At 46.8% G+C, this 22818-nt stretch overlaps 5 protein-coding genes and 1 pseudogene across 5 annotated transcripts; 1 reads left to right on the top strand and 5 right to left on the bottom strand.

The window, feature by feature from the left end:
• Window positions 1-1010: 1010 nt before the first annotated feature.
• On the bottom strand, window positions 1011-1322 carry LOC148515159 (histone H4). Its single transcript, XM_088480410.1, has one exon. It carries the CDS (start codon window positions 1320-1322, stop codon window positions 1011-1013), a length of 312 nt encoding a protein of 103 aa, XP_088336536.1.
• Window positions 1323-14100: 12778 nt separating this feature from the next.
• On the bottom strand, window positions 14101-14551 carry LOC148515158 (histone H2B 1.1-like). The gene has a single exon (XM_088480472.1). The coding sequence runs from the start codon at window positions 14523-14525 to the stop codon at window positions 14145-14147; it is 381 nt and encodes a 126-aa protein (XP_088336598.1). The 5' UTR covers window positions 14526-14551; the 3' UTR covers window positions 14101-14144.
• A 291-nt stretch (window positions 14552-14842) lies between these two features.
• Window positions 14843-15329, top strand: LOC148515157 (histone H2A type 1-like; annotated as a pseudogene).
• An 809-nt stretch (window positions 15330-16138) lies between these two features.
• On the bottom strand, window positions 16139-16594 carry LOC148515156 (histone H3). Its single transcript, XM_088480471.1, has one exon. It carries the CDS (start codon window positions 16578-16580, stop codon window positions 16170-16172), a length of 411 nt encoding a protein of 136 aa, XP_088336597.1. The 5' UTR covers window positions 16581-16594; the 3' UTR covers window positions 16139-16169.
• Window positions 16595-17992: 1398 nt separating this feature from the next.
• LOC148515155 (histone H4-like) lies at window positions 17993-18367 on the bottom strand. Its single transcript, XM_088480409.1, has one exon. It carries the CDS (start codon window positions 18365-18367, stop codon window positions 17993-17995), a length of 375 nt encoding a protein of 124 aa, XP_088336535.1.
• A 1525-nt stretch (window positions 18368-19892) lies between these two features.
• LOC148515154 (uncharacterized) lies at window positions 19893-20603 on the bottom strand. The gene has a single exon (XM_088480470.1). The coding sequence runs from the start codon at window positions 20593-20595 to the stop codon at window positions 19957-19959; it is 639 nt and encodes a 212-aa protein (XP_088336596.1). The 5' UTR covers window positions 20596-20603; the 3' UTR covers window positions 19893-19956.
• Between the last annotated feature and the right edge of the window lie 2215 nt (window positions 20604-22818).

Below are 22818 nucleotides of genomic sequence, written 5' to 3'. Positions count from 1 at the left end.
TAAGCCCATGGTCTAACGTAACCAAATAGACGCTGTCACTGATGACATAGCGTCAAGCTATGAATCAGGCCCATAATGTTGAATAACATTTTCTGATGCATTTATGAGGCGGCCATCATTGCAAGTACTGAGGTTTTCAGACGACTATTCCTTTGTGTAGTGTTTGGTGAAACTAGCCTACATTGTAGCTTATCACATGTAACAAGCCGTCAGCGATTGCTACAATGTTGCTTAAACTTTAACCACGGGAATCCCCTGCAGCCAGCATACACGACTTTGTCCATTTCATGTACAGCTTCCAAGTATGCAGCTATAAAAGATTCATGTTTTTCAGCAGATTTCTCTCGTGTATTGGTATAATGTCATGATGGTCACTTGCTATGATCATGGATTGCACGTTGACAATACTATTTTACTGGGGCAATATGCAGCTTTTTAGTCGTAGTCTCGGTGATCTAATGAACTATTCTTTTCCCAGATTAGAGCAGATACACTTCAGGCAGACAAAAGGGTTGCAGTGCCTTTAAACAGAACATGGAATTCTTACAGTTAACTCTTTATACATCTCCTTAGCCGTTTATCTACGATTAAAAAAAAAAATGATTACTTGTATCCATCAGACTCTACAGTACCAAACAAATGACTAAACTATTTCTAGCATTAGAACGTGAGAAGCTGCTCACCCAGCACTAACGTGTATAAAACAAAACATTCACTAACCTCTATTAGCCAGCTGTACCGTTTAGATTTGGTAACTTTGTGTCAGATATCGATCTGTATAGAGATCAGACTAGAATGAGCAACCACTAGTACTTACGCGCTTTATACAATGGAACAAAATCTTATGAAGTATATAAATTAGAACCACGTCAGTCCTCTCCCTAGAGTTATAGTCGGAAAGCTGTCAAGCACTGTAGTGAAATGCTAGTACGTTATTTTAGCTCTCTAATAAAAGAGATGGGTGGCCCTGAAAAGGACCTTTGTGTGGGGGATGGGATGCGCATCAGTGTTTAACCCCCAAATCCATAGAGAGTGCGGCCCTGGCGCTTCAGAGCATACACCACATCCATAGCGGTGACCGTTTTCCTCTTGGCGTGCTCGGTGTAAGTAACGGCATCCCGGATCACATTCTCCAGGAAAACCTTCAGCACCCCGCGGGTCTCCTCATAGATGAGGCCAGAAATGCGCTTCACACCTCCTCTCCGGGCCAAACGACGGATAGCGGGCTTAGTAATACCCTGGATGTTATCCCGCAGCACCTTCCTGTGCCGCTTGGCGCCTCCTTTTCCGAGTCCTTTTCCGCCTTTGCCTCTACCAGACATGTTTCACCGGGACAATGCTCTCACAAGCCACAACCAAACAAAAAATTCTCACTCTGACACTACTGTTGCAGCGAAGTCCTCCTCTTATACAGTGCAGGCGGACCTGATAGGAAACCTCAGAGCTATGGGGGAGGAGTCCCTGTAAGCGTCATATTCTGCTCCTTGTGACACCGATAATATTGGGACAATATCAGTTTTCGTCCTACTCCATCTGATGCAATTATTGATGTTTCTCGTCCTTCATACTGTACATGTATGGACTTAAGACTGTTTGGTGTCTTGTCTATATGTACCCCTTATTAGCTAATAAATATGTCATTCATTACTTTCATTATGCACTGGTGTGTCCCTTTCTCATTTTGAAATATCACTTTTTACTATAGCACGAAAGACCAACAGAAACACTTTAATTCCCTCAGATTCACTGCTGGTATCTCAAATACAAAACCACATTATTTTTAGAACTGCAGTATTTGATGTACAGGCGGCTGTAGAAACAAATTATAAAGCACTACAACTACTTATATGTGGCTACATTGAACTGGTTTGGCAACACTGTTACATTTCAAATTCATTGCAAGACATAAAACTGTTGGCACTTCCTCTAGTGAAAATCGGTGCAATACTGCCTGGATTAAGGAGACATATAAACAAGTATTTGGGTACATAGTGCTCTATTCATCAGGATCCAGTGAATATTACCTGATATTGGAGCTTTATACATTTTTTTATTATGAATACTAGATATCAGGCACCTGATGCAATAAGATCCCTAGATAGACTGTATATATGGGAGGATCTTTATATTTATTATGTATGCGTGGCTAATGTAAATTTTCCAAAGTTTTATTTTTTACTTGTGGTATATTATATGTCTAATAAATAGACCAACGCTATTCGATACTTGCGATCTATTAATCAGCGAATCCTTTCATGTAACCCCGACTCCACCTGATGCAATGTATTAATGTTTTCTACATGAACTCATCCTTCATACACTGTCTGGACTAAGACCGTTTATGTGAATACTGATGTGTGTGTCCTTATTACACAATAAATGTCATTACTTTCTTTATGTACTGGCGTGTCCTGCCCGTGACCCCAACGTTCTCTCCAGAACGCTTATATTTATAATATGACACAGTTCGAATTCGTTCTTGCCTCTGATCATCTGCAGTCTCTGCGGAGATTTCTAAACTGCCGGGTGACCATTTTAGATACACCTGGTTAGAGCCTGCCTTACTGTACATATGCTGTACCAGCACCTGTAGTGGATGGGGAAGGTGTTGGTGATCCCAGAGATTTTGCCAGGCATCCTCAGCAGGAAGAGGCTACAGAAATTGAGCGGGGCTCATGATTTACAGACGACATGGATCGGAACGGGCAGCATGATCACGTGTCGTATACCCCAAGTTTGAGAAAGTAAATGATTAAACCCTGGATGCTTACAGGTTTAGGGGTCTATAGACTCTAGACACGGAACATGTGAAAAAAAAAGGTGCCTTCAGCTCTGCCGAGACAGGGTGGGTGGCTCTGAAAAGAGCCTTTGTGGTGATAACAAGGAAGCGAGGCTGCCGCGGCTCATCCATTACTTCTTTGCCGCAGCTTTCTTGGGCTTAGCCGCTTTCTTGGCTGGACTTTTAGCGGCTTTGGGCTTCGCTGCCTTCTTAGCCGGACTCTTGGCCGCCTTTTTAGGCTTCACGGCTTTAGGCTTCTTTGGGCTTTTGCCAGCAGCCGCTTTTGTTGGTTTCTTGACCTTCTTCGGGCTCTTCGCTGCACTCGAAGCTTTCTTGGGCTTCTTCGGGGATTTAACCACTTTCTGTAGCTGCACGTGCATCAACAAAGGAGGAGCGCCAAGCGCGCGCTTGTGTTCCATAAGTAAAGAGCCGGCTGGCTCATTTCTTAAAGGGTGGTGTAACCCACAAAGTGCACTAGTCTCCAACAAAAATCAAAAAATATTTTCTGTGTTTGTGTGCGCCCTAGCCGCACGTATATATCAATATAATATAAATGGAGGACCAAGCTTTCTCCGATAAATATAAAATAGGGAAAGATCAAGAACCACTTCCTCCTAGTGCTGAAGCTGCTGCCACTAGTCATGACATAGACGATAACATGCCATCAACGTCGTCTGCCAAGGCCGATGCCCAATGTCATAGTAGAGGGCATATACAATCCCAAAGACAAAGTTCAGGAAAATTACCTTAAAAAAAACATTTAAATCATCTGAGGAGAAACGTAAACTTGCCAATATGCCATTTACGACATGGAGTGGCAAGGAACGGCTAAGGTCTTTCCCTATGTTCATGACTAGTGGTTCAGCTTCACATGACGATGGAAGCCCTCCTCCCGCTACAAAAATCAAACGAGTTAAGCTGGCAAAAGCACAGCGAAGAACTGTGCGTTCTAAGAAGATATCACAAATCCCCTAGGAGAGTCCAAGTGTGGTGGCAGTTGCGATGCCTGACCTTCCCAGCACTGGAGGGGAAGAGGTGGCTCTTTCCACCATTTGCACGCCCTCTGCAAGTGCTGAAAGGAGCACCCACAGTCCACTTGCTGATATGCAAATTGAAGATGTCACTATTGAAGTACAACAGGATGAGGATACTGGTGTAGCTGGCGCTGAGGAGGAAGTTGGCGAGGAGGATTCTGATGGTGATGTTGTTTGTTTAAATCAGGCTCCGGGAGAGACAGTTGTACGTGGGATGAAAGAGCCCATCACGGTAATGCCTGGGCAGAAGACCAAACATTCCACCTCTTTGGTCTGGCAATATTTCTATCCAAATCCGGACAACAACTGTCTTGCCATATGTACCAAATGTAAAGGTGAAATAAGTAGGGGTAGGCACGTTAACCACCTAATAACATCCTCCCTTATATGTCACCTGCAGCGTGTTCATAAAAAGTTACTGTCAAGTTCAGAAACTTTGGCTAAGACCGTAAGCAGTCCAGGGACACCTAATTCCATTTGTTCTGTTGTATCCGAAGCGCCTGCAAACCACACCGTCAACTTCCTCCTCATCAATTTCCTCCTTAGTCAGGATCGGAAGTAGTCCTGCAGGCCATGTCACTGGCATGACTGACTCTCCTATCCGGGATTCCTCCGGAGGATCCTGCATTGCTACGCCTACTGCTGCCGCTGCTGCTATTGCTCCTGGGAGTCGTTCATCATCCCAGAGAGGAAGTAGAAATACCACTACTTTTACTAAACAATTGACCCTCCAACAGTCCTTAGCGAGGAGGATGAAGTACGACAGCAGTCATCCTGAAGCAAAACGTATAACTGAGGTCTTGACTGCTATGTTGGTGTTAGACGTGCATCCGGTATCCGCCATTAGTGCAGTGGGATTTAGACAATTGATGGAGGTAGTGTGTCCCCGGTTCCAAATCCCATCTAGATTCCACTTCACTAAGCAGGCAATACCGAGACTGTACAGAAACGTCAGAAAAAGTGTCCTCAGTGTCCGGAAAAATGCTGTTGTACCCAATGTCCACTTAACCATGGACATGTGGACAAGTGGAACAGGGCAGACTAAGGACTATATGACTGTGACAGCCCACTGGGTAGATGTATCACCTTACGCAGCAACAACAGCAGCGTCACCAGTAGCAGCATCTCAGAAACGCCAGCTCATTCCAAGGCAGGCTACGCTGTGTATCACCGGTTTCAGTAAAAGGCACACCGCTGACAACCTCTTAGAGAAACTGAGGGAAATCATCGCCCAGTGGCTTACCCCACTTAGACTCTCCTGGGGATTTGTGATATCTGACAACGCCACCAATATTGTGCGAGCATTACATCTGGGCAAATTCCAGCACGTCCCATGTTTTGCTCACACAATAAATTTTGTGGTGCAGAATTTTCTGAAAAGCGACAGGGGCGTGCAGGAGACGCTTTGGGTGGCCCGAAAAATTTCTGGTCATTTTTGCCATTCAGCAACTGTGTGCCGAAGACTGGAGCGCCAGCAAACACTCTTGAACCTGCCCCGCCATCACCTGAAGAAAGAGGTTGTGATGCGGTGGAACTCAACCCTCTATATGCTTCAGAGGATGGAGAAGCAGCAAAAGGCCATTCAAGCATATACATCCACCTATGACATAGGCAAAGGAGGGGGTATGCACCTGACTCAAGCACAGTGGAGAATGATTTCCGTGTTGTGCAAGGTTCTCCAGCCCTTCAAACTTGCCACACGTGAAGTCAGTTCACACACTGCCAGCTTGAGTCAGGTCATTCCCCTCATCAGGCTTTTGCAGAAGCAGCTGGAGAAAGTGAAGGAGGAGCTGAGAAGGAGCGATTCCGTTCGGCATGTGGGACTTGTGGATGAAGCCCTTCATTCGCTTTGCCAGGATTCCAGGGTGATCAATCTGTTGAAATCAGACCACTACATTTTGGCCACCGTGCTTGTTCCTAGGTTTAAAGCCTATGTGGTGTCTCTCTTTCCAGCCAACACAAGCCTGCAGAGGTGCAAAGACCGTGCTGGTGAAAACACTGTCAGCTGAAGCGGAACGTGACATGTCAACAGCTCCTTCTTCACTTTCTCCCGCAATTGGGGCTGCCAGGAAACAACTTAGGTATCCTAAGCAACCCGCTGGCGGTGATGCAGGGCAGGCAGGACCAAGTTTGGACATCTGGTCCGGACTGAAGGACCTGGCAACAATTGCTGACATGTCTACTGTCACTGCATATGATACAATCACCATTGACAGAATGGTGGAGGATTACATCGGTGACAGCATCCAAGTAGGCATGTCAGACAGTCCGTACCTGTACTGGCAGGAAAAAGAGGCAATTTGGAGGCCCCTGTACAAACTGGCTCTATTTTACCTGAGTTGCCCCCCCATCCAGTGTGTACTCTGAAAGAGTGTTTAGTGCAGCCGGGAACCTTGCCAGCGAAAGGTGTAGGAGGTTGCTTCCACAAAATGCGGAGAAGATGATGTTCATAAAAATTAATTATCAACTCGTCCAGGGAGACCAGCCTCCAGAACGTACAGAGGGACCTGTGGTGGTGGATTCCAGCGGGGACGAATTAATATTCTGTGAGGATGAGGATGTACACAACACTGAAGAGGGTGAAGAATCGGTGGATGAGGACGACATCTTGCCTCCGTAGAGCCAGTTTGTGAAGGGACAGATTAATTGCCAGCTTGTTTTGTGGGGGCCCAAACGAACCAATCATTTCAGCCACAGTCGTGTGGCAGACCCTGGTGCTGAAATGATTGGTTTGTTAAAGTGTGCATGTCCTGTTTATGCAACATAAGGGTGGGTGGGAGGGCCCAAGGACAATTCCATCTTGCACCTCTTTTTTTTCTTTGCATTATGTACTGTTGGGGCCTAGTTTTTCAAACTGCCATCCTGTCTGCCACTGCAGTGTCACTCCTAGATGGGCCACGTGTTTGTGCTGCCCACTCATGTCGCTTAGCATAGTCATCCAGCTACCTCGGTGCAACCTTTTGGACTAAAACAATATTGTGACGTGTGAGGTGTTCAGAATAGACTGGAAATGAATGCTATTGAGGTTAATAATAGCATAGGAGCAGAAAAACCCACAAATTCTGTGATTTTAGCTGTTTTTATGCATTTTTTTCAAAAAAATACAGATCCAAATCACAAAACCCAGAACCCAAAACACGGAAGGGTGGTTTTGGCAAAACCAATCCAGATCCAAAACACGAAGAGGGATCCAGATCCAAAACCAAAACACAAATCACGAAAAGTGGCCGCTGCACACCCCTACAATATATATATATATAGTTATATACATATATATATATACTCCAAAGCTGTAGCCGGCACTCCAAAGTAAAGGTGTATAGCCAGGGTGCACTTCCGGAAGCCCTCTGCAGAACCCTTCAATACATAAGTAATGGCAGCACTCCGTGGACTTTAAAATAAATACAGTACTCCGTCTGGTATGACCAACGTTTCAGATGTTTACTACATCTTTTTTCAAGGTCCTTGAAAAAAGATGTAGTAAACATCTGAAACGTTGGTGATACCAGACAGAGTACTGGTAATCTGCCTTCCTCTTTAAAAGGGCCCCACTATTCTTAATCTGGCCTCACAACAGTACCATTATGACACAATCGCGACACTTGCCCGCTACACGCCTCCCACAGTGCTGACCTGGCTTCCCCCTTCTAGGTCAGTAGTGAAAGGCATAAGTAAAAAAGGCAACCATGAGAAGACCAGGGTTATTAGAGGGCAGCCAAGTACAAGACAGCACCTGTCAAGGTGACAAGGCTCAGCATTAGTGTGCAGGGGCGTTTTAAGAAAGGAGGGTGCCCGTGTGCAGACTCAATGTGGGCCCCCTCCTCTTTCTAGCAGTGGCGCAGCAATGCCAGAATACACTACTCATGCGTGAGTCTCCAGGGAAATGGCACCCGCGCCGCTTTCCCAGGGACAGCAGTACTGAGCATGCACCACCATTTTCCCAGTGACTTTTGCTGCTCTGCAGCCCCGGAAAGTAGCAGCACTACTGGAGATAATGGACAGATACATACAGTGTCAGACTGGGGCATGAAGGGCCCACCAAGAAAATGCAACAGAAGGGGCCCGCTGAACAGAGCCGGCCCTAGGCATAGGCATAATAAACAAATGCCTAGGGGCGACTGGAATGTGTAGGGGCATTCCAGGGCTCTGCCACGTGTTCACCACCACCACTAGCTCTGCATGCCCCTCCTCCCTACCCTGCTGCTGCCGCGATCTGAGCGTTGAGCCGCCCAGGTCAGAATGAGCTTCTGTCCAGAAGCTCATTCTGGCTACAGGAGGAAACAAGATGGCCACGGGAGGTCATGCTGCGCATGCCCAGCCGCGTCCATTCCTCCCATGGGCCTTTGCGGAGCAGAGCCGTGACTGACACGGCTCCGCCTCCACCTCCACAGGACCAGGCACACGGCGGTAGTGTGGACCGCACATAAGTGCAGTCCGCACTACACTGCCAGGGACAAACACACAGCCACCGGTGCCGGCAGCTGTGTGTTTGTTTTAGCAGCCGATGAGAGTCAGACAGACTCTCATCGGCTGCTGCGTCCACTGCGGAGCCGAGCTTCTGGCTCCCGCAGTGGCTGATGGGAGAGACGTCATTGAATTTTTTTTTTCCTTTTGTGTGTCTGTCGGGCACTGCTGGGGAGGGACTACTACTAGGGGCACTGCTGGATGGGGGGGACTACTACCATTTGCACTGTTAGGGGGGACTACTACCAGGGGCACTGCTGGGGGGAACTATATATATATATATACACATACTGTATATACATACACACACACATATATATATACACATACATTCAGCCCGACACTCTGGATATATTTACTGGTAATCTCGAGGGTGCCCTCCTAGCATAATAAACTAATTCCTATACCGAGCTGAACATCCCCTCAGGAAAAAAACATGCGGCACTCCTCAGTAGTTGTAACAAAGTGATATTTTGTCACAAATCACATAGGTTCTGTTGATGTTTCATGACCCATTGGTTTTTTCATCATGACATGTCCTGATGATAAGACAGATGGGTCTTAAAACGTTGACAGCACCTACTGAGGAGGGCCACCTGTTTTTTTTCCTGAGGGGCTGTTCAGCTCAGTATGGGAAGTTGTTAGGGGGCACCAGTCAAAATTTTGCCTAGGGCACCAAATGGGCTAGGGCCGGCGAGCGGCCAGGAAGATGGTCGCGATGGTCAAGACCATCGCGACCATCGGGCTTGCGACAAGACCCTAGTGGTAGGGTCTCGTTGCCGCAAGCCCCAGAGAGATTTCGACTCTAACAGAGCCGAAATCTCTCCCACTGACATCACTCGTGGTGTCAGTGTGGCCGCCCCCAAACGGAGGCGTTCACATGGGAACGCCTCCGTTTGGGCAGCCACTCCCCCGGCCTGCCCACCAAAGGGGGCGAGGTGTCACTCAACATCGACAGCTCATTCCCTTTGTTGCGAGACCCGGAGCGACGGAGTGCCCGTCGCTATCCGGGTCTCGCACATGCGCACGACGGAGCCGGCTCCGTCGTGCGCATGCGCACTGGCCCACCATCGACCCGGTTGCGAGAGCACAGCACTTGCGACCGGGTTTGAATCAGGCCCAGTGTTACTGGAATCTCTACGCTAAATCTGCCAATATGTCCCCAAAAGGTGCATACACACGTAACGATTTTTTGAACGATTTAATGATAACGACGTCGCAGTAGTTCAAAAAATCGTTCACTTTCTGAGTTACAATGATGAACGATAATCGTTCAAGCGCGCTCCCGTTTGTACTGTAGTTTGTAGTTCATCGTCCATTTCAGACTGTCCAACATAACGATTTTCATTAAGGGAAGGAACATTTTTCGTTCATCATTCAAAAAATCGTTTTCAAGGGAAAAACTGAACGAAAATCGTTCATTAACAAAATCGTTACGTGTGTATGCACCAAAAGGGTTAACAAAATAGCCACAGACTGGTGCACACACAAGTACCACATGCCTGCACTGACAGGGACATAGGTAAGCCCATACCCTCACAGATAGTGGCATAGGTACGTCCATGCCCGTACAGACAAGGGCACAGACAGGTAAGCATATGCCCACGCAGACAGGTGCACACACAGGTGACCACATGCCAGCATAGACAGGGGCACAGGTAAGCCCATGTCCGTACAAAAAGGGGCACAAATAAGCCCATGCCCATCCAATGAGCACAGGTAAGCCCATGCAGATAGGAACTCAGGTAACCCATGCCTGCACTTACACAAGTACAATGTACAGGTAAACACCACACAACACATTACTGTACAGAAATCTGATAACCCCAGAACGACACAGCCCCTCCCCATTCTACAATCTAAGAATCAAGGTAATAGGGGATAGGGTATATGAATGGTGATGGCTCTTCCTCTTTATAATAAAGTAAAACAGCAGAAAGTTTGTGTTATAATATATACAATTCTATAAATGGATGTATATGGGATATTTTTATTATTATAACTTTTCCAATATCTATTATGCTGGGTTTGCTGTGTACATGGAATGACTGCTCCAGTCAGATGAGACAGTTTATGGACTGAGGGCCTGATTCAGACCCGGACGCTAACTGCAGTGCGCTCGCTATTCCCGATGGTTGCTAATCTGCGCATGCGTATGCATCACAGTGCATGTGCACAAACTACACAGTGCGTTCGCAGATACCTCGCTCGCCCAGCACAGCCAGCCCAGCAGAGTGAGTGACAGGAGAGGTTTGTGGGTGGTGACGGGGGCAGTCCAGTAAAAACAGGGGGTTGGAGATGAGAAAGCAGGCGTGCCTTGAGTGTTTCAACGCCATTTTAGAGGCGTGCATAATAAACAGGCAGCGGCATAGTACACGTCACCAGCCATTTTTTTACTCTGTTTTCCTCGCAATACTTGCGGTAGAAAAAAGCTGCCACAAGCACTGCGTTCACATCCGATAGTGGTCCATGTACCAATGTTTTCACAAACTTCCAGGAGATGACGTGGGGCAGTGGGCGTCTCTGCATTCGCTAAGGGGAGTCTGCATGCACAAAGCGAACGCTCGTACATGTAAGATGGGCGTGCTTATGCCTTGGCGAGCGGTCGCTCCCCGCCGCATCACTTTCAAATATTTGCATACACATCGAGCGAGCGTACGCTCATAGCGACCGGGTCTGTATCAGGCCCTGAGTGCTGTCACGGCACACACACACATGTAGTCTCTGCAAGCACACAGCCTCAGCACATATGTATACACATATCTTGTAGTCCCAGCACACACCATGAGTTCTTAGAACACACCATGCAGTCTCAGCACACATGCACACACCATGCAGTCTCACTAAGGAACTACTGTAGCCAGAACTTACCTTTAGCCCTATAGCTAATGATAGGTGTTGGGATTTCAACACCTATCTTTAGTCCCATGTCGGGCTTTTAGTGTCGGGATTTCGGCATCCGGGATAGCGGCCACCAGTAGGGTTAGGCACCACCTAACAGTACGTCACTGGCGCCCAGCTGCTAAGAGTGTTACGATCGCTTATACAGCAATGTGTATATAAACCCCATGTCCTTGTCCTGCAAGTCACTGATTTCTTGTTCACTTGTTTATGCACTTTAAAAGGTTCTGCGGAACACTTGTGGCGCCATATAAATATAATTACCTTTGCAGTAATCATTAATGATGAACAAACTGCACGATAGCTGAAAATCAACCGCAGTGGTGTAACTAGGGGGGCCCTAGTTAGCCACCAGTGTAGCGCTGACCGCAGTGAGTGCAGCCAGCGCTACACATTTTGACAGGACCGGTGCTAGGCTTCCAGCGCCGGTCCTGTGCTGCACAGCTGAGCCCGTTCCCTCCCCCTGAGTGCTTGCCCAATAGCGCTAGGTGGCGGGCTCAGGCTGTGCATAACACACGCATCGCCGCCAGCGCTGGCGGCGATGCATGTGTTAAACAGCAGAAAATGAGAGTCAGATAGACTCTCATTGACTGCTGCAGCACCCACTGCAAGAGCCGGGCTTCCATCCGGCTCCTGCAGTGGGTAATGGGACAGACGTCATGACATCATGACGTCTCTCCCATAATGCTGAGCGCGCCAGCCTGGGAGGACTGGCGGGCGGCGGCAGGAGCGGTGTCGCGGATGGAGCAGCAGCAGTGTGGATTCAGGTAAGTATATTTTTATATATATTTTTTTTTTTTTAAACCTGTCTGCACTACTGGGGGCACAAAGGGGGAGGGGGGTGGCTACTACTGGGGGGACCTCTACTGGGGGTGGGGGCACAACTGGGAGGGGTAGCTACTACTGGGGGCACCATTAATGGGAGAACCTCTACTGGGGGGGGCTACTACTGGGGGCACTTAATCGGGAGGGGGAACCTCTACTGGGGACTACTACTTGGGGGGGTAACTACCACTGGGGGCATTATAAAAGGGGCCTACTACTAGAGGCACTGCACTGGGGGGACCACTACTGGGGGCAATAATAGGAAGGGGGGGGACTACTACTGGGGGCACTATATAAAGGGCACTGCATAAGGGGATACCGTTACATGGCGCACTGCATTGTGGGGACTGCTACTGGGTGCACTGCATAAGAGGGAACACTACATGGGGCACTGCATTTGGGGGGGCCACGACTGAGGGTACTGACTAAGGGGAAATAATTGGGGGCTGTATAAGGGGGACAACTACTGGGGATACTGTATAAGGGGCACTACTATGGGCCTGCACAACAAGGACCACAACTGCATACTGGGGGTACTGTATAAGGGGTACTACTGGGGTTAAGGTGCATATGGATAGGAATGTTCAGCGTGAAAATAAAGGGGTGTGTCATGTTGACACGCCCCATTTTTAAGTGACCACGCCCATTTTTTTCCTGCGTCTGCACATCGGGGGTGGGGGGGCTCCCTTTTCAAATTTGCCCTGGGCTCCAAATACCCTAGTTACGCCACTGATCAACCGTATTCTTATTTACAACAAAATAAATTTTAGGCTGTTCAGTATGACTCCAGCGTTGACAATGCATACAGTCTAAAAAAAAATTATTATTATTTATTAACAGTTTCTTATATAGCGCAGCATATTCCGTTGCGCTTTACAATTGTAAACATTAATAGAACAAAACTGGGTAATAACAGACAGATATATAGGTAGGGAGGACCTGCTCGCAAAAATGAAAATCTACATGTTCATCAAGCTCATTTGGATTATTGTAGGTGGCCCTTAAAATGGCCTTAGTAAGGGTTTTTGAAAACGAGATCATCTGGAGCTATTTAACCTCCAAAGCCTTACAGAGTGCGGCCCTGGCGCTTGAGAGCATAGACCACATCCATACCGGTCACAGTCTTCCCCTTGGCGTGCTCGGTGTAAGTGACGGCGTCCGGATCACATTCTCCAGAAATACTTTCAACACCCCGCGGGTCTCCTCATAGATGAGGCCAGAACTGCGCTTCACGCCTCCTCTCCGGCCTAGACGTCGGATGGCGGGCTTTGTGATACCCTGGATGTTATCCCGCAGCACCTTCCTATGACGCTAGGCTCCACCTTTCCCGAGTCCCTTATCACCTGTGCCTTTCCGTGACATCTTGCAAACTGCTACAGATCAGCACCAAGCTAGAATAAGAAACACGTGTACCAGCTGCCATGTCTTAAGATGAATGCGGACCTGATGGAAGACATATTTGAGAGGAGGAGCCTTCTGCATTACTCCCTTTCTTTTCTAAAGACAGGACATAGTTCTCTGTGAGGCTACTTATCACCATTAAATTGCAGTCTCTGAAAATCAGCCACAGCGTAACTTTAATTCTATCATCTCAGCTGCCTGAGACTGTTTGTAATGGATACTGTTGCAAGTTCTTTTTACTATGAATACTATTTCAAATTCAGAAATATTTAACTTTTTCTAAGTCCTTGAAAATCAGCAGCAGGCCAACCACACCGATCCTAACAATTCCTAACAATTCCGCTGCCAGTGAAAACAGTATTCAAGATTAAATTATCATTATAAATCTATACCAATATAGTTATTTCCAGTATACAGTATGATGTGGATAATGTGCTGTTATTCTCTTATCCAGATTTTAATCAATCAAGGGTTGTAATTACATGTTTGTATTCTTTCAGAGATCAATTGTAATTATTTTTTTTCAAACAAAGCGAGTGTTAATTTTCATGTACATTAAATTTAAAGCTGGAGGGTGTGTGTATACGGTCAGAAGAAAATCAGTCTATATAACCTCGGTTACTGCCATTCAGCCATGTGTAAGGAGTGGAGACAGCACAAACTGCGATTGTTACAGCCCGTTTAGGAAGGAGATGGGTGGCTCTTAGAAGAGCCTTTGTGTTCATGTGGGATTGGTGTGTTCACTTGGCGCTGGTGTATTTGGTGACGGCCTTGGTGCCCTCGGACACTGCGTGCTTGGCCAGCTCACCCGGTAACAGCAGGCGTACAGCGGTCTGGATCTCCCGGGAGGTGATGGTGGAGCGCTTGTTGTAATGAGCCAGGCGGGAAGATTCCCCTGCAATGCGCTCAAAGATATCATTCACAAAGGAGTTCATGATGCCCATAGCCTTGGAGGAGATGCCGGTATCAGGGTGCACCTGTTTCAGCACCTTGTAAACGTAAATAGCGTAACTCTCCTTCCTGGTCTTCCTACGCTTCTTCCCGTCTTTCTTCTGGGTCTTGGTCACCGCTTTCTTAGAGCCTTTCTTGGCCACCGGAGCAGACTTCGGGAGATCAGGCATTATTAATTAACTAAACCAATTTCTACAGGAACAATAGAAAAAATGTGCTACTAATCGAGGCCAGATCTGCTCTATTTATAGGCACCCCATGCAAATGAGGCTTCAGTCTTCTGGCTGCACTATTGGGTAAACGTTTATTTGCAGCGACATCATAACTCCACCCTCTACATGCTGATTGGTTTGTGCATGAGCTTGAGCTGCATTTTGCACTGTGAAAAGAGGACCAATCACAGAGCAAAACTTTGGATACCTTCGTGTGTGTGTATATAGGGAGTAGGGCTGGATTATAATAGAAACACATTTATTGCGCAGTTTAAACGAGAGTTTTGTTTACGCTAGTACCTCATCATGTCTGGAAGAGGAAAACAAGGCGGCAAGACCCGGGCTAAGGCTAAGACTCGTTCATCTCGGGCCGGTCTCCAGTTCCCGGTTGGTCGCGTTCACCGTCTACTGAGAAAGGGAAACTATGCTGAGCGTGTTGGTACCGGGGCCCCGGTGTATTTGGCTGCAGTACTCGAATACCTGACGGCTGAGATCCTGGAGCTTGCAGGGAACGCCGCCCGTGACAACAAGAAGACCCGCATCATCCCCCGCCACCTGCAGCTCGCCGTGCGCAACGATGCTGCTGGGTGGGGTGACCATCGCCCAAGCTGCTGGGTGGGGTGACCATCGCCCAGGGAGGAGTCCTGCCCAACATCCAGGCCGTGCTGCTGCCCAAGAAAACTGAGAGTCACAAGGCAGCTAAGGGCAAGTAATGTGATGCGGGTAACTTCCACCACAGAACCGATGTCCCTAAAACACAACAAAGGCTCTTTTCAGAGCCAACCACGTCTTCCCAGGAGAGCTGAGAGAACTGCGCTTTAGTTGCTGCTTTGCTTTATTAGTACTACGGTTTATAACTTCCATACACAAGCAGCACTGAGACTGGATTAGAGTGGCAGTGTGTCTACAAAACGATCTGTGCACGGTACTGTGAGATGTTGCTCTATGCTTGCATAGAAGCCTTCACCTCCCAAGAAAGATTTTAGGGGAATTGCCAAACTACACAATCATTTTATATCAATTTGATTAGGGGAACTAGGGGACTGGTTGGGCAACACGCATAAGTAACTTACCAGTGTGAGACGCTTACACCTAGAATCCTGTTACTGTGTGAAACGTCAGGAGAGTGGAGCCCAGGTTTTTCTCTGGTCAGACACCGCCCGTATCAGTTCTTGGAGTTAGTAGGAGAGTAGTGCAGAGAGCCTACTATGTTCGTCGGGTAAAATTCTATATGTAGGATGAAAAGATGTGGTGGACAAAGTGACGATTTAGCCACAATCACTGATTTGGCTGAAATAGTGCAGTTTTCACTGTAGAAAATGAATAGCTAGCCTTGGCGAGGGAAATAATCAGTTACATTGTAGTTTGACCGTATGTGTAAGTGGATGAAATTATTCACTGACGTGACCCAAAATATCATGACAGTACACAGTCAGATCCAATAAAGGGTCCTCGTCTCCTATCTGTCCCGCTGAGCTAAGGATTTATCAGCAGCCTATCGCACCAACCTTATCATGCAGTTTATGCTTCAGCTCGTTTCGAAAGATTTGGTGGCTCTGAAAAGAGCCTTTGTGTTGCGTGTTTACTAGTGCCGAGTATCATCTATGCCCTCTCCCCTCGAATCCTGCGGGCCAGCTGGATGTCTTTAGGCATGATGGTCACCCTCTTGGCATGGATGGCACACAGGTTAGTGTCCTCGAAGAGCCCCACCAGATAAGCCTCGCTGGCCTCTTGTAGGGCCATGACGGCAGAGCTCTGGAAGCGCAGGTCGGTCTTGAAGTCCTGGGCGATCTCCCTCACCAGACGCTGGAAGGGCAGCTTACGGATCAGCAGCTCGGTGGATTTCTGGTAGCGGCGGATCTCTCGGAGAGCAACAGTTCCGGGACGGTAACGGTGAGGCTTCTTCACGCCACCGGTAGCTGGAGCGCTCTTCCGGGCGGCTTTCGTTGCCAGCTGTTTGCGGGGAGCTTTCCCGCCGGTGGACTTCCGAGCTGTTTGCTTGGTCCTGGCCATGCTTCCAACAAAAAAACTACAAACTCAAAAAGAATGAGAAATCTGTCAACTAACAATCCTATTTTTACGTAGTGATGATCGCTGATTGGAAGATGTAAGCAAGCCCCCTCCACCGATTGGTGTTCAGTAACCGTATGATTTTAATTGTTTTTTTTTGTTTTGTTTTTTTTTTTTTAATCCCGCCGTTAATATCGTTGCAGCCGCCTCTGTCAGTTTCAAGGAATAAATTATCTGGGCGGAAAGGTGTTGATTCCTTTTCATCAATCGTAGAAGAGGTTGATATATTTATATGTAATTTAACCACATTAGCAAGCCATGCTCTAACAGACATGCTGCACCTTCATAGAACTGATGCAATGTCCAATGGTTTGACTTTGTACACAGACACAAAGGCTTTGTGCCGTCTCAGTAATAAGCCCATGGTCTAACGTAACCAAATAGACGCTGTCACTGATGACATAGCGTCAAGCTATGAATCAGGCCCATAATGTTGAATAACATTTTCTGATGCATTTATGAGGCGGCCATCATTGCAAGTACTGAGGTTTTCAGACGACTATTCCTTTGTGTAGTGTTTGGTGAAACTAGCCTACATTGTAGCTTATCACATGTAACAAGCCGTCAGCGATTGCTACAATGTTGCTTAAACTTTAACCACGGGAATCACCTGCAGCCAGCATACACGACTTTGTCCATTTCATGTACAGCTTCCAAGTATGCAGCTATAAAAGATTCATGTTTTTCAGCAGATTTCTCTCGTGTATTGGTATAATGTCATGATGGTCACTTGCTATGATCATGGATTGCACGTTGACAATACTATTTTACTGGGGCAATATGCAGCTTTATTATTCGTAGTCTCGGTGATCTAATGAACTATTCTTTTCCCACGTTCACATATTAGAGCAGATACACTTCTTCGGGCAGACAAAAGGGTTGCAGTGCCTTTAAACAGAACATGGAATTCTTACAGTTAACTCTTTATACATCTCCTTAGCCGTTTATCTTCGATTATACAAAAAAAAAAAAAAAAAAGGATAATTACTTGTATCCATCAGACTCTACAGTACAAGTCACCAACACGAGGTTTGAGGCATTTTAGAAACAACATGACTAAACTATTTCTAGTATTAGAACGTGAGAAGCTGCTCACCCAGCACTAAAGTGTATAAAACAAAACATTCACTAACCTCTATTAGCCAGTTTACCGTTTAGATTTGGTAACTTTGTGTCAGATATCGATCTGGAGAGATCAGACTAGAATGAGCAACCACTAGTACTTACGCGCATTATACATTGGAACAAAAACTTATGAAGTATATAAATTAGAACCACGTCAGTCCTCTCCCTAGAGTTATAGTCGGAAAGCTGTCAAGCACTGTAGTGAAATGCTAGTACATTATTTTAGCTCTCTAATAGAAGAGATGGGTGGCCCTTAAAAGGACCTTTGTGTGGGGGATAGGATGCGCATCAGTGTTCAACCCCCAAATCCATAGAGTGCGGCCCTGGCGCTTCAGAGCATAGACCACATCCATAGCGGTGACCGTTTTCCTCTTGGCGTGCTCGGTGTAAGTAACGGCATCCCGGATCACATTCTCCAGGAAAACCTTCAGCACCCCACGGGTCTCCTCATAGATGAGGCCAGAAATGCGCTTCACACCTCCTCTCCGGGCCAAACGACGGATGGCGGGCTTAGTAATACCCTGGATATTATCCCGCAGCACTTTCCTGTGCCGCTTGGCGCCTCCTTTTCCGAGTCCTTTTCCGCCTTTGCCTCTACCAGACATGTTTCTCCGGGACACTACTCTCACAAACCACAACGAAACAAAATGTTATCACTCTCTGACTCTACTGTTGCGGCGAAGTCCTCCTCTTATACAGTGCAGGCGGACCTGATAGGAAACCTCAGAGCTATGGGGGAGGAGTCCTTGTAAGCGTCACATTCTGCTCCTTGTGACACCGATAATATTGGGACAATATCAGTTTTCGTCCTACTCCATCTGATGCAATTATTGATGTTTCTCGTCCTTCATACTGTACATGTATGGACTTAAGACTGTTTGGTGTCTTGTCTATATGTACCCCTTATTAGCTAATAAATATGTCATTCATTACTTTCATTATGCACTGGTGTGTCCCTTTCTCATTTTGAAATATCACTTTTTACTATAGCACGAAAGACCAACAGAAACACTTTAATTCCCTCAGATTCACTGCTGGTATCTCAAATACAAATCCACATTATTTTTAGAACTGCAGTATTTGATGTACAGGCGGCTGTAGAAACAAATTATAAAGCACTACAACTACTTATATGTGGCTACATTGAACTGGTTTGGCAACACTGTTACATTTCAAATTCATTGCAAGACATAAAACTATTGGCACTTTCTCTAGTGAAAATCGGTGCAATACTGCCTGGATTAAGGAGACATATAAACAAGTATTTGGGTACATAGTGCTCTATTCATAAGGATCCAGTGAATATTATCTGATATTGGAGCTTTATACATTTTTTATTATGAATACTAGATATCAGGCACCTGATGCAATAAGATCTCTAGATAGACTGTATATATGGGAGGATTTTTATATTTATTATGTATGCGTGGCTAATGTAAATTTTCCAAAGTTTTATTTTTTACTTGTGGTATATTATATGTTTAATAAATAGACCAACGCTATTCGATACTTGCGATCTATTAATCAGCGAATCCTTTCATGTAACCCCGACTCCACCTGATGCAATGTATTAATGTTTTCTACATGAACTCATCCTTAATACACTGTCTGGACTAAGACCGTTTATGTGAATACTGATGTGTGTGTCCCTATTACACAATAAATGTCATTACTTTCTTTATGTACTGGCGTGTCCTGCCCGTGACCCCAACGTTCTCTCCAGAACGCTTATATTTATAATATGACACAGTTCGAATTCGTTCTTGCCTCTGATCATCTGCAGTCTCTGCGGAGATTTCTAAACTGCCGGGTGACCATTTTAGATACACCTGGTTAGAGCCTGCCTTACTGTACATTTGCTGTACCAGCACCTGTAGTGGATGGGGAAGGTGTTGGTGATCCCAGAGTTTTTGCCAGGCATCCTCAGCAGGAAGAGGCTACAGAAATTGAGCGGGGCTCATGATTTACAGACGACATGGATCGGAACGGGCAGCATGATCACGTGTCGTATACCCCAAGTTTGAGAAAGTAAATGATTAAACCCTGGATGCTTACAGGTTTAGGGGTCTATAGTCTCTAGACACGGAACATGTGAAACAAAAAGGTGCCTTCAGCTCTGCCGAGACAGGGTGGGTGGCTCTGAAAAGAGCCTTTGTGGTGATAACAAGGAAGCGAGGCTGCCGCGGCTCATCCATTACTTCTTTGCCGCAGATTTCTTGGGCTTAGCCGCTTTCTTGGCTGGACTTTTAGCGGCTATGGGCTTCACGGCTTTCTTGGCTGGACTCTTGGCAGCTTTGGGCTTCGCTGCCTTCTTAGCCGCCTTCTTAGGCTTCACGGCTTTAGGCTTCTTTGGGCTTTTGGCAGCAGCCGCTTTTGTTGGTTTCTTGACCTTCTTCGGGCTCTTCGCTGCACTCGGAGCTTTCTTGGGCTTCTTCGGGGATTTAACCACTTTCTTTGCCGCAGGTTTCTTGGGCTTCTGGGCGGCCTTCTTGCTTTCCAACTGGTTCTTGTTGAGCTTGAAGGAGCCGGAAGCGCCGGTGCCCTTCACCTGGGTGAGGGTTCCTTTGGTCACCAAAGCTTTCACACCCAGTTTGACGCGGCTGTTATTCTTCTCCACATCATAGCCTCCGGCAGCCAGAGCCTTCTTCAGGGCGGCAAGAGAAACCCCACTGCGCTCTTGGGAGGCGGCCACGGCTTTTACGATCAGCTCGGAGACACTGGAACCAGAAGACTTGTTGCTTTTCTTGGCTCCTCCTGCAGCTTTCTTCGGCTGCCTTTTCTTTTTGGCTGCGGCCTCTGATGGAGGAACGACGGCTGGTGCAGTTTCTGCCATATTTAAGAACAAGAAGCACTAATACATTGACTGCAGCTTCTGATGTCGCTTATATATACTGCCGGCTGTGTTGTGATTGGCTGCTCAACGTGGTGCTCCCATTGGTGGAATAAGCAGCCGTGCAAATCTTTCCATGTCTGAGAATAAGGGACAATCTACTCTTACCGTGTGTTTCCTAGGGCAGAAATAAAGTCTTTTATACGGCATAAGAAGAGCAGCCAGCTGGCTTTCTGCACCACAACCTTACTCCAAGGTCTGTCCTAACCTTTTATGGCCCTTGCTGGTTTAGGCGCTAAGAAGGAGGGCCGGAATACCCACTGGCAGCTCACCCACACCAGGCTGCATCTGCCCGGCATTTAACACATCTCTCATCTCTGTGAGGCTAATATGTCCCATCAGGGCTTTTTTGTCTCCTCTTGATCCTGGAGATAATGAAGGTGCTCTGCGCCACAATCTGTGCAAAGCAGGGCACATATTGAAACACTTACAAGTAGTGTGTGGGCTCTTGTACACCAGGGTGGATAGCACAGGCAGGCTGCCTCACAAGGTAATTGCACTCTTGTCTAGGAACTCTAGTTACAATGACAAGGTAAGTATACTTGCAAGACTTAATTACAGGTTAATCCTGCCTGGGACTTTTCTGATTGTGAAGAATGCGACTGGCATCTCCCTTAAATGTTCTTAGTGATTCATACTGTATGGCTAGTCGCTTCAGTGCATTTATGCAATATACAGTAGATGTGTCGGTAAGATAGCTATGCTTACCTGGTCCCATTACTTTGAGACTGCTATGAAACAAACCTCCAGCCAAGGAGTATCAGGTTACCTTGGGCCAGCCCAGAAGCTTAAATCTGGCTTGAGTGCTACAAATGGTGGAAAAGATACTCATAGGTAAATGTTAGGATGATTCCATCACAGTGGCAGGACCAGAGTGCCAAGCATCCACTACACAATGCTGCTACTGTTAGTCAAGCAGTTGCTCTCTAGAAATGAGGATAATCTACCCCTCATCAGAACTCTTGGAGCCCCCACCCTACCCTCTGGATAAGACATGGATTTTTCATTTCCATATAATGGCAGTCCCCACACTGCCTGTAATATGCATCTTGTCCAGGTAGTGACATGTGTCCTATTTCCCCCATAATAAGGGAAAATGGGTGGGATGGAGAAATAGAAGGAAGAATAAGGATGATGGAGAGACAGAAGGAACAGGGGGAAGAATAGAGGAAGAAAAGATGAATAGGATTATAGAGATGGAAAGGGCTTGAAGAGAAAGGGGTAAAAAGAAAACCCTGCATAACAGCTAGTGAGTTGGCGAATGAGGGTCCAAAATACTAGTTTTATAATAGCTTTTAATTCCAAATGGCATCCCCACTTACCCAGTCAACCCTGGGTGGTGCAGGAGTTCACCTAATATGAGACAGGTGGTCCAGAGACCAAGGCAAGAGTTACAAATGGCCATACTTCAGGTGAGGCTGGCATCTTTTAGAGGAAAACATGAGCAGGTAGGCCCACCAGCTTGCAGGCCCAAGGAGTGGAGCAACGATGCAGAAAACTTACTTAGGTGCAGAGCTGTGCCACAAGCAAGTGTACTGAAGAATGAGCAAGTTTCTGGAGATGAAGGACTGGATGTCATGGATGAACAGCAGGAGAATGTCAAACTTGAACCTCAAGGCTGAATCCTTAGACTAGAGGCAGAGGACCGGAGTATCAGAACCACTGGAAGAAGCATTGGGCCAGCAGAGATCCATTGAGGATGCAGTGCTGTGAGGAGATTTCTATTCCAAATTACCATGCTTCAGCTCTGGCCTTAACCAATGACGGCAGGCCCAGATGTGGTCTGAGGCAGGCCTGAAGCCATGTTAAGAGGAGATGATCAGTGTTGAGAGGAGTGGGTCAGTATCCTGGAGTGGAGGGCACATAGGCATATTTATAATGGGTGCAGGGTGTGTACCCAAAGTATAGTTACCTTTCTCCGGCAAGTAGGACCGTGCCATTTTCAAAGTGACATCATTGGGAAAATGGTACTGCACAGTAGAAGCAAAGACTCTGGCATGCTTCCAGAACCTGTGCTCTCTTGTGAGTATGCGTCATCTTTACCAATATCACCAGGAAGATGGCTTTTTACAAGAGAAGGGATCCACTTTGTTTGTCGGAGCAAGTTAAGATGAGGGGCTAGGGAACCCGCTGCACAGAGGGTGCCCGCTGCACACTGCCCTCTCA

The sequence above is a fragment of the Taudactylus pleione genome, unplaced genomic scaffold (genome assembly GCF_031769625.1).
Source record: "Taudactylus pleione unplaced genomic scaffold, aTauple2 ptg000253l, whole genome shotgun sequence".
In the NCBI taxonomy this organism is placed as follows: domain Eukaryota; kingdom Metazoa; phylum Chordata; class Amphibia; order Anura; family Myobatrachidae; genus Taudactylus; species Taudactylus pleione.
The sequence above is the reverse complement of the archived record's forward strand: the minus strand, read 5'-3'. Positions and strand labels throughout refer to the sequence as shown.

Coding starts and splice junctions, on each gene's coding strand:
- LOC148515155 (XM_088480409.1), bottom strand. CDS start 18,367: ATGTCTGGTAGAGGCAAAGGCGGAAAAGGACTCGGAAAAGGAGGCGCC.
- LOC148515159 (XM_088480410.1), bottom strand. CDS start 1,322: ATGTCTGGTAGAGGCAAAGGCGGAAAAGGACTCGGAAAAGGAGGCGCC.
- LOC148515154 (XM_088480470.1), bottom strand. CDS start 20,595: ATGGCAGAAACTGCACCAGCCGTCGTTCCTCCATCAGAGGCCGCAGCC.
- LOC148515158 (XM_088480472.1), bottom strand. CDS start 14,525: ATGCCTGATCTCCCGAAGTCTGCTCCGGTGGCCAAGAAAGGCTCTAAG.
- LOC148515156 (XM_088480471.1), bottom strand. CDS start 16,580: ATGGCCAGGACCAAGCAAACAGCTCGGAAGTCCACCGGCGGGAAAGCT.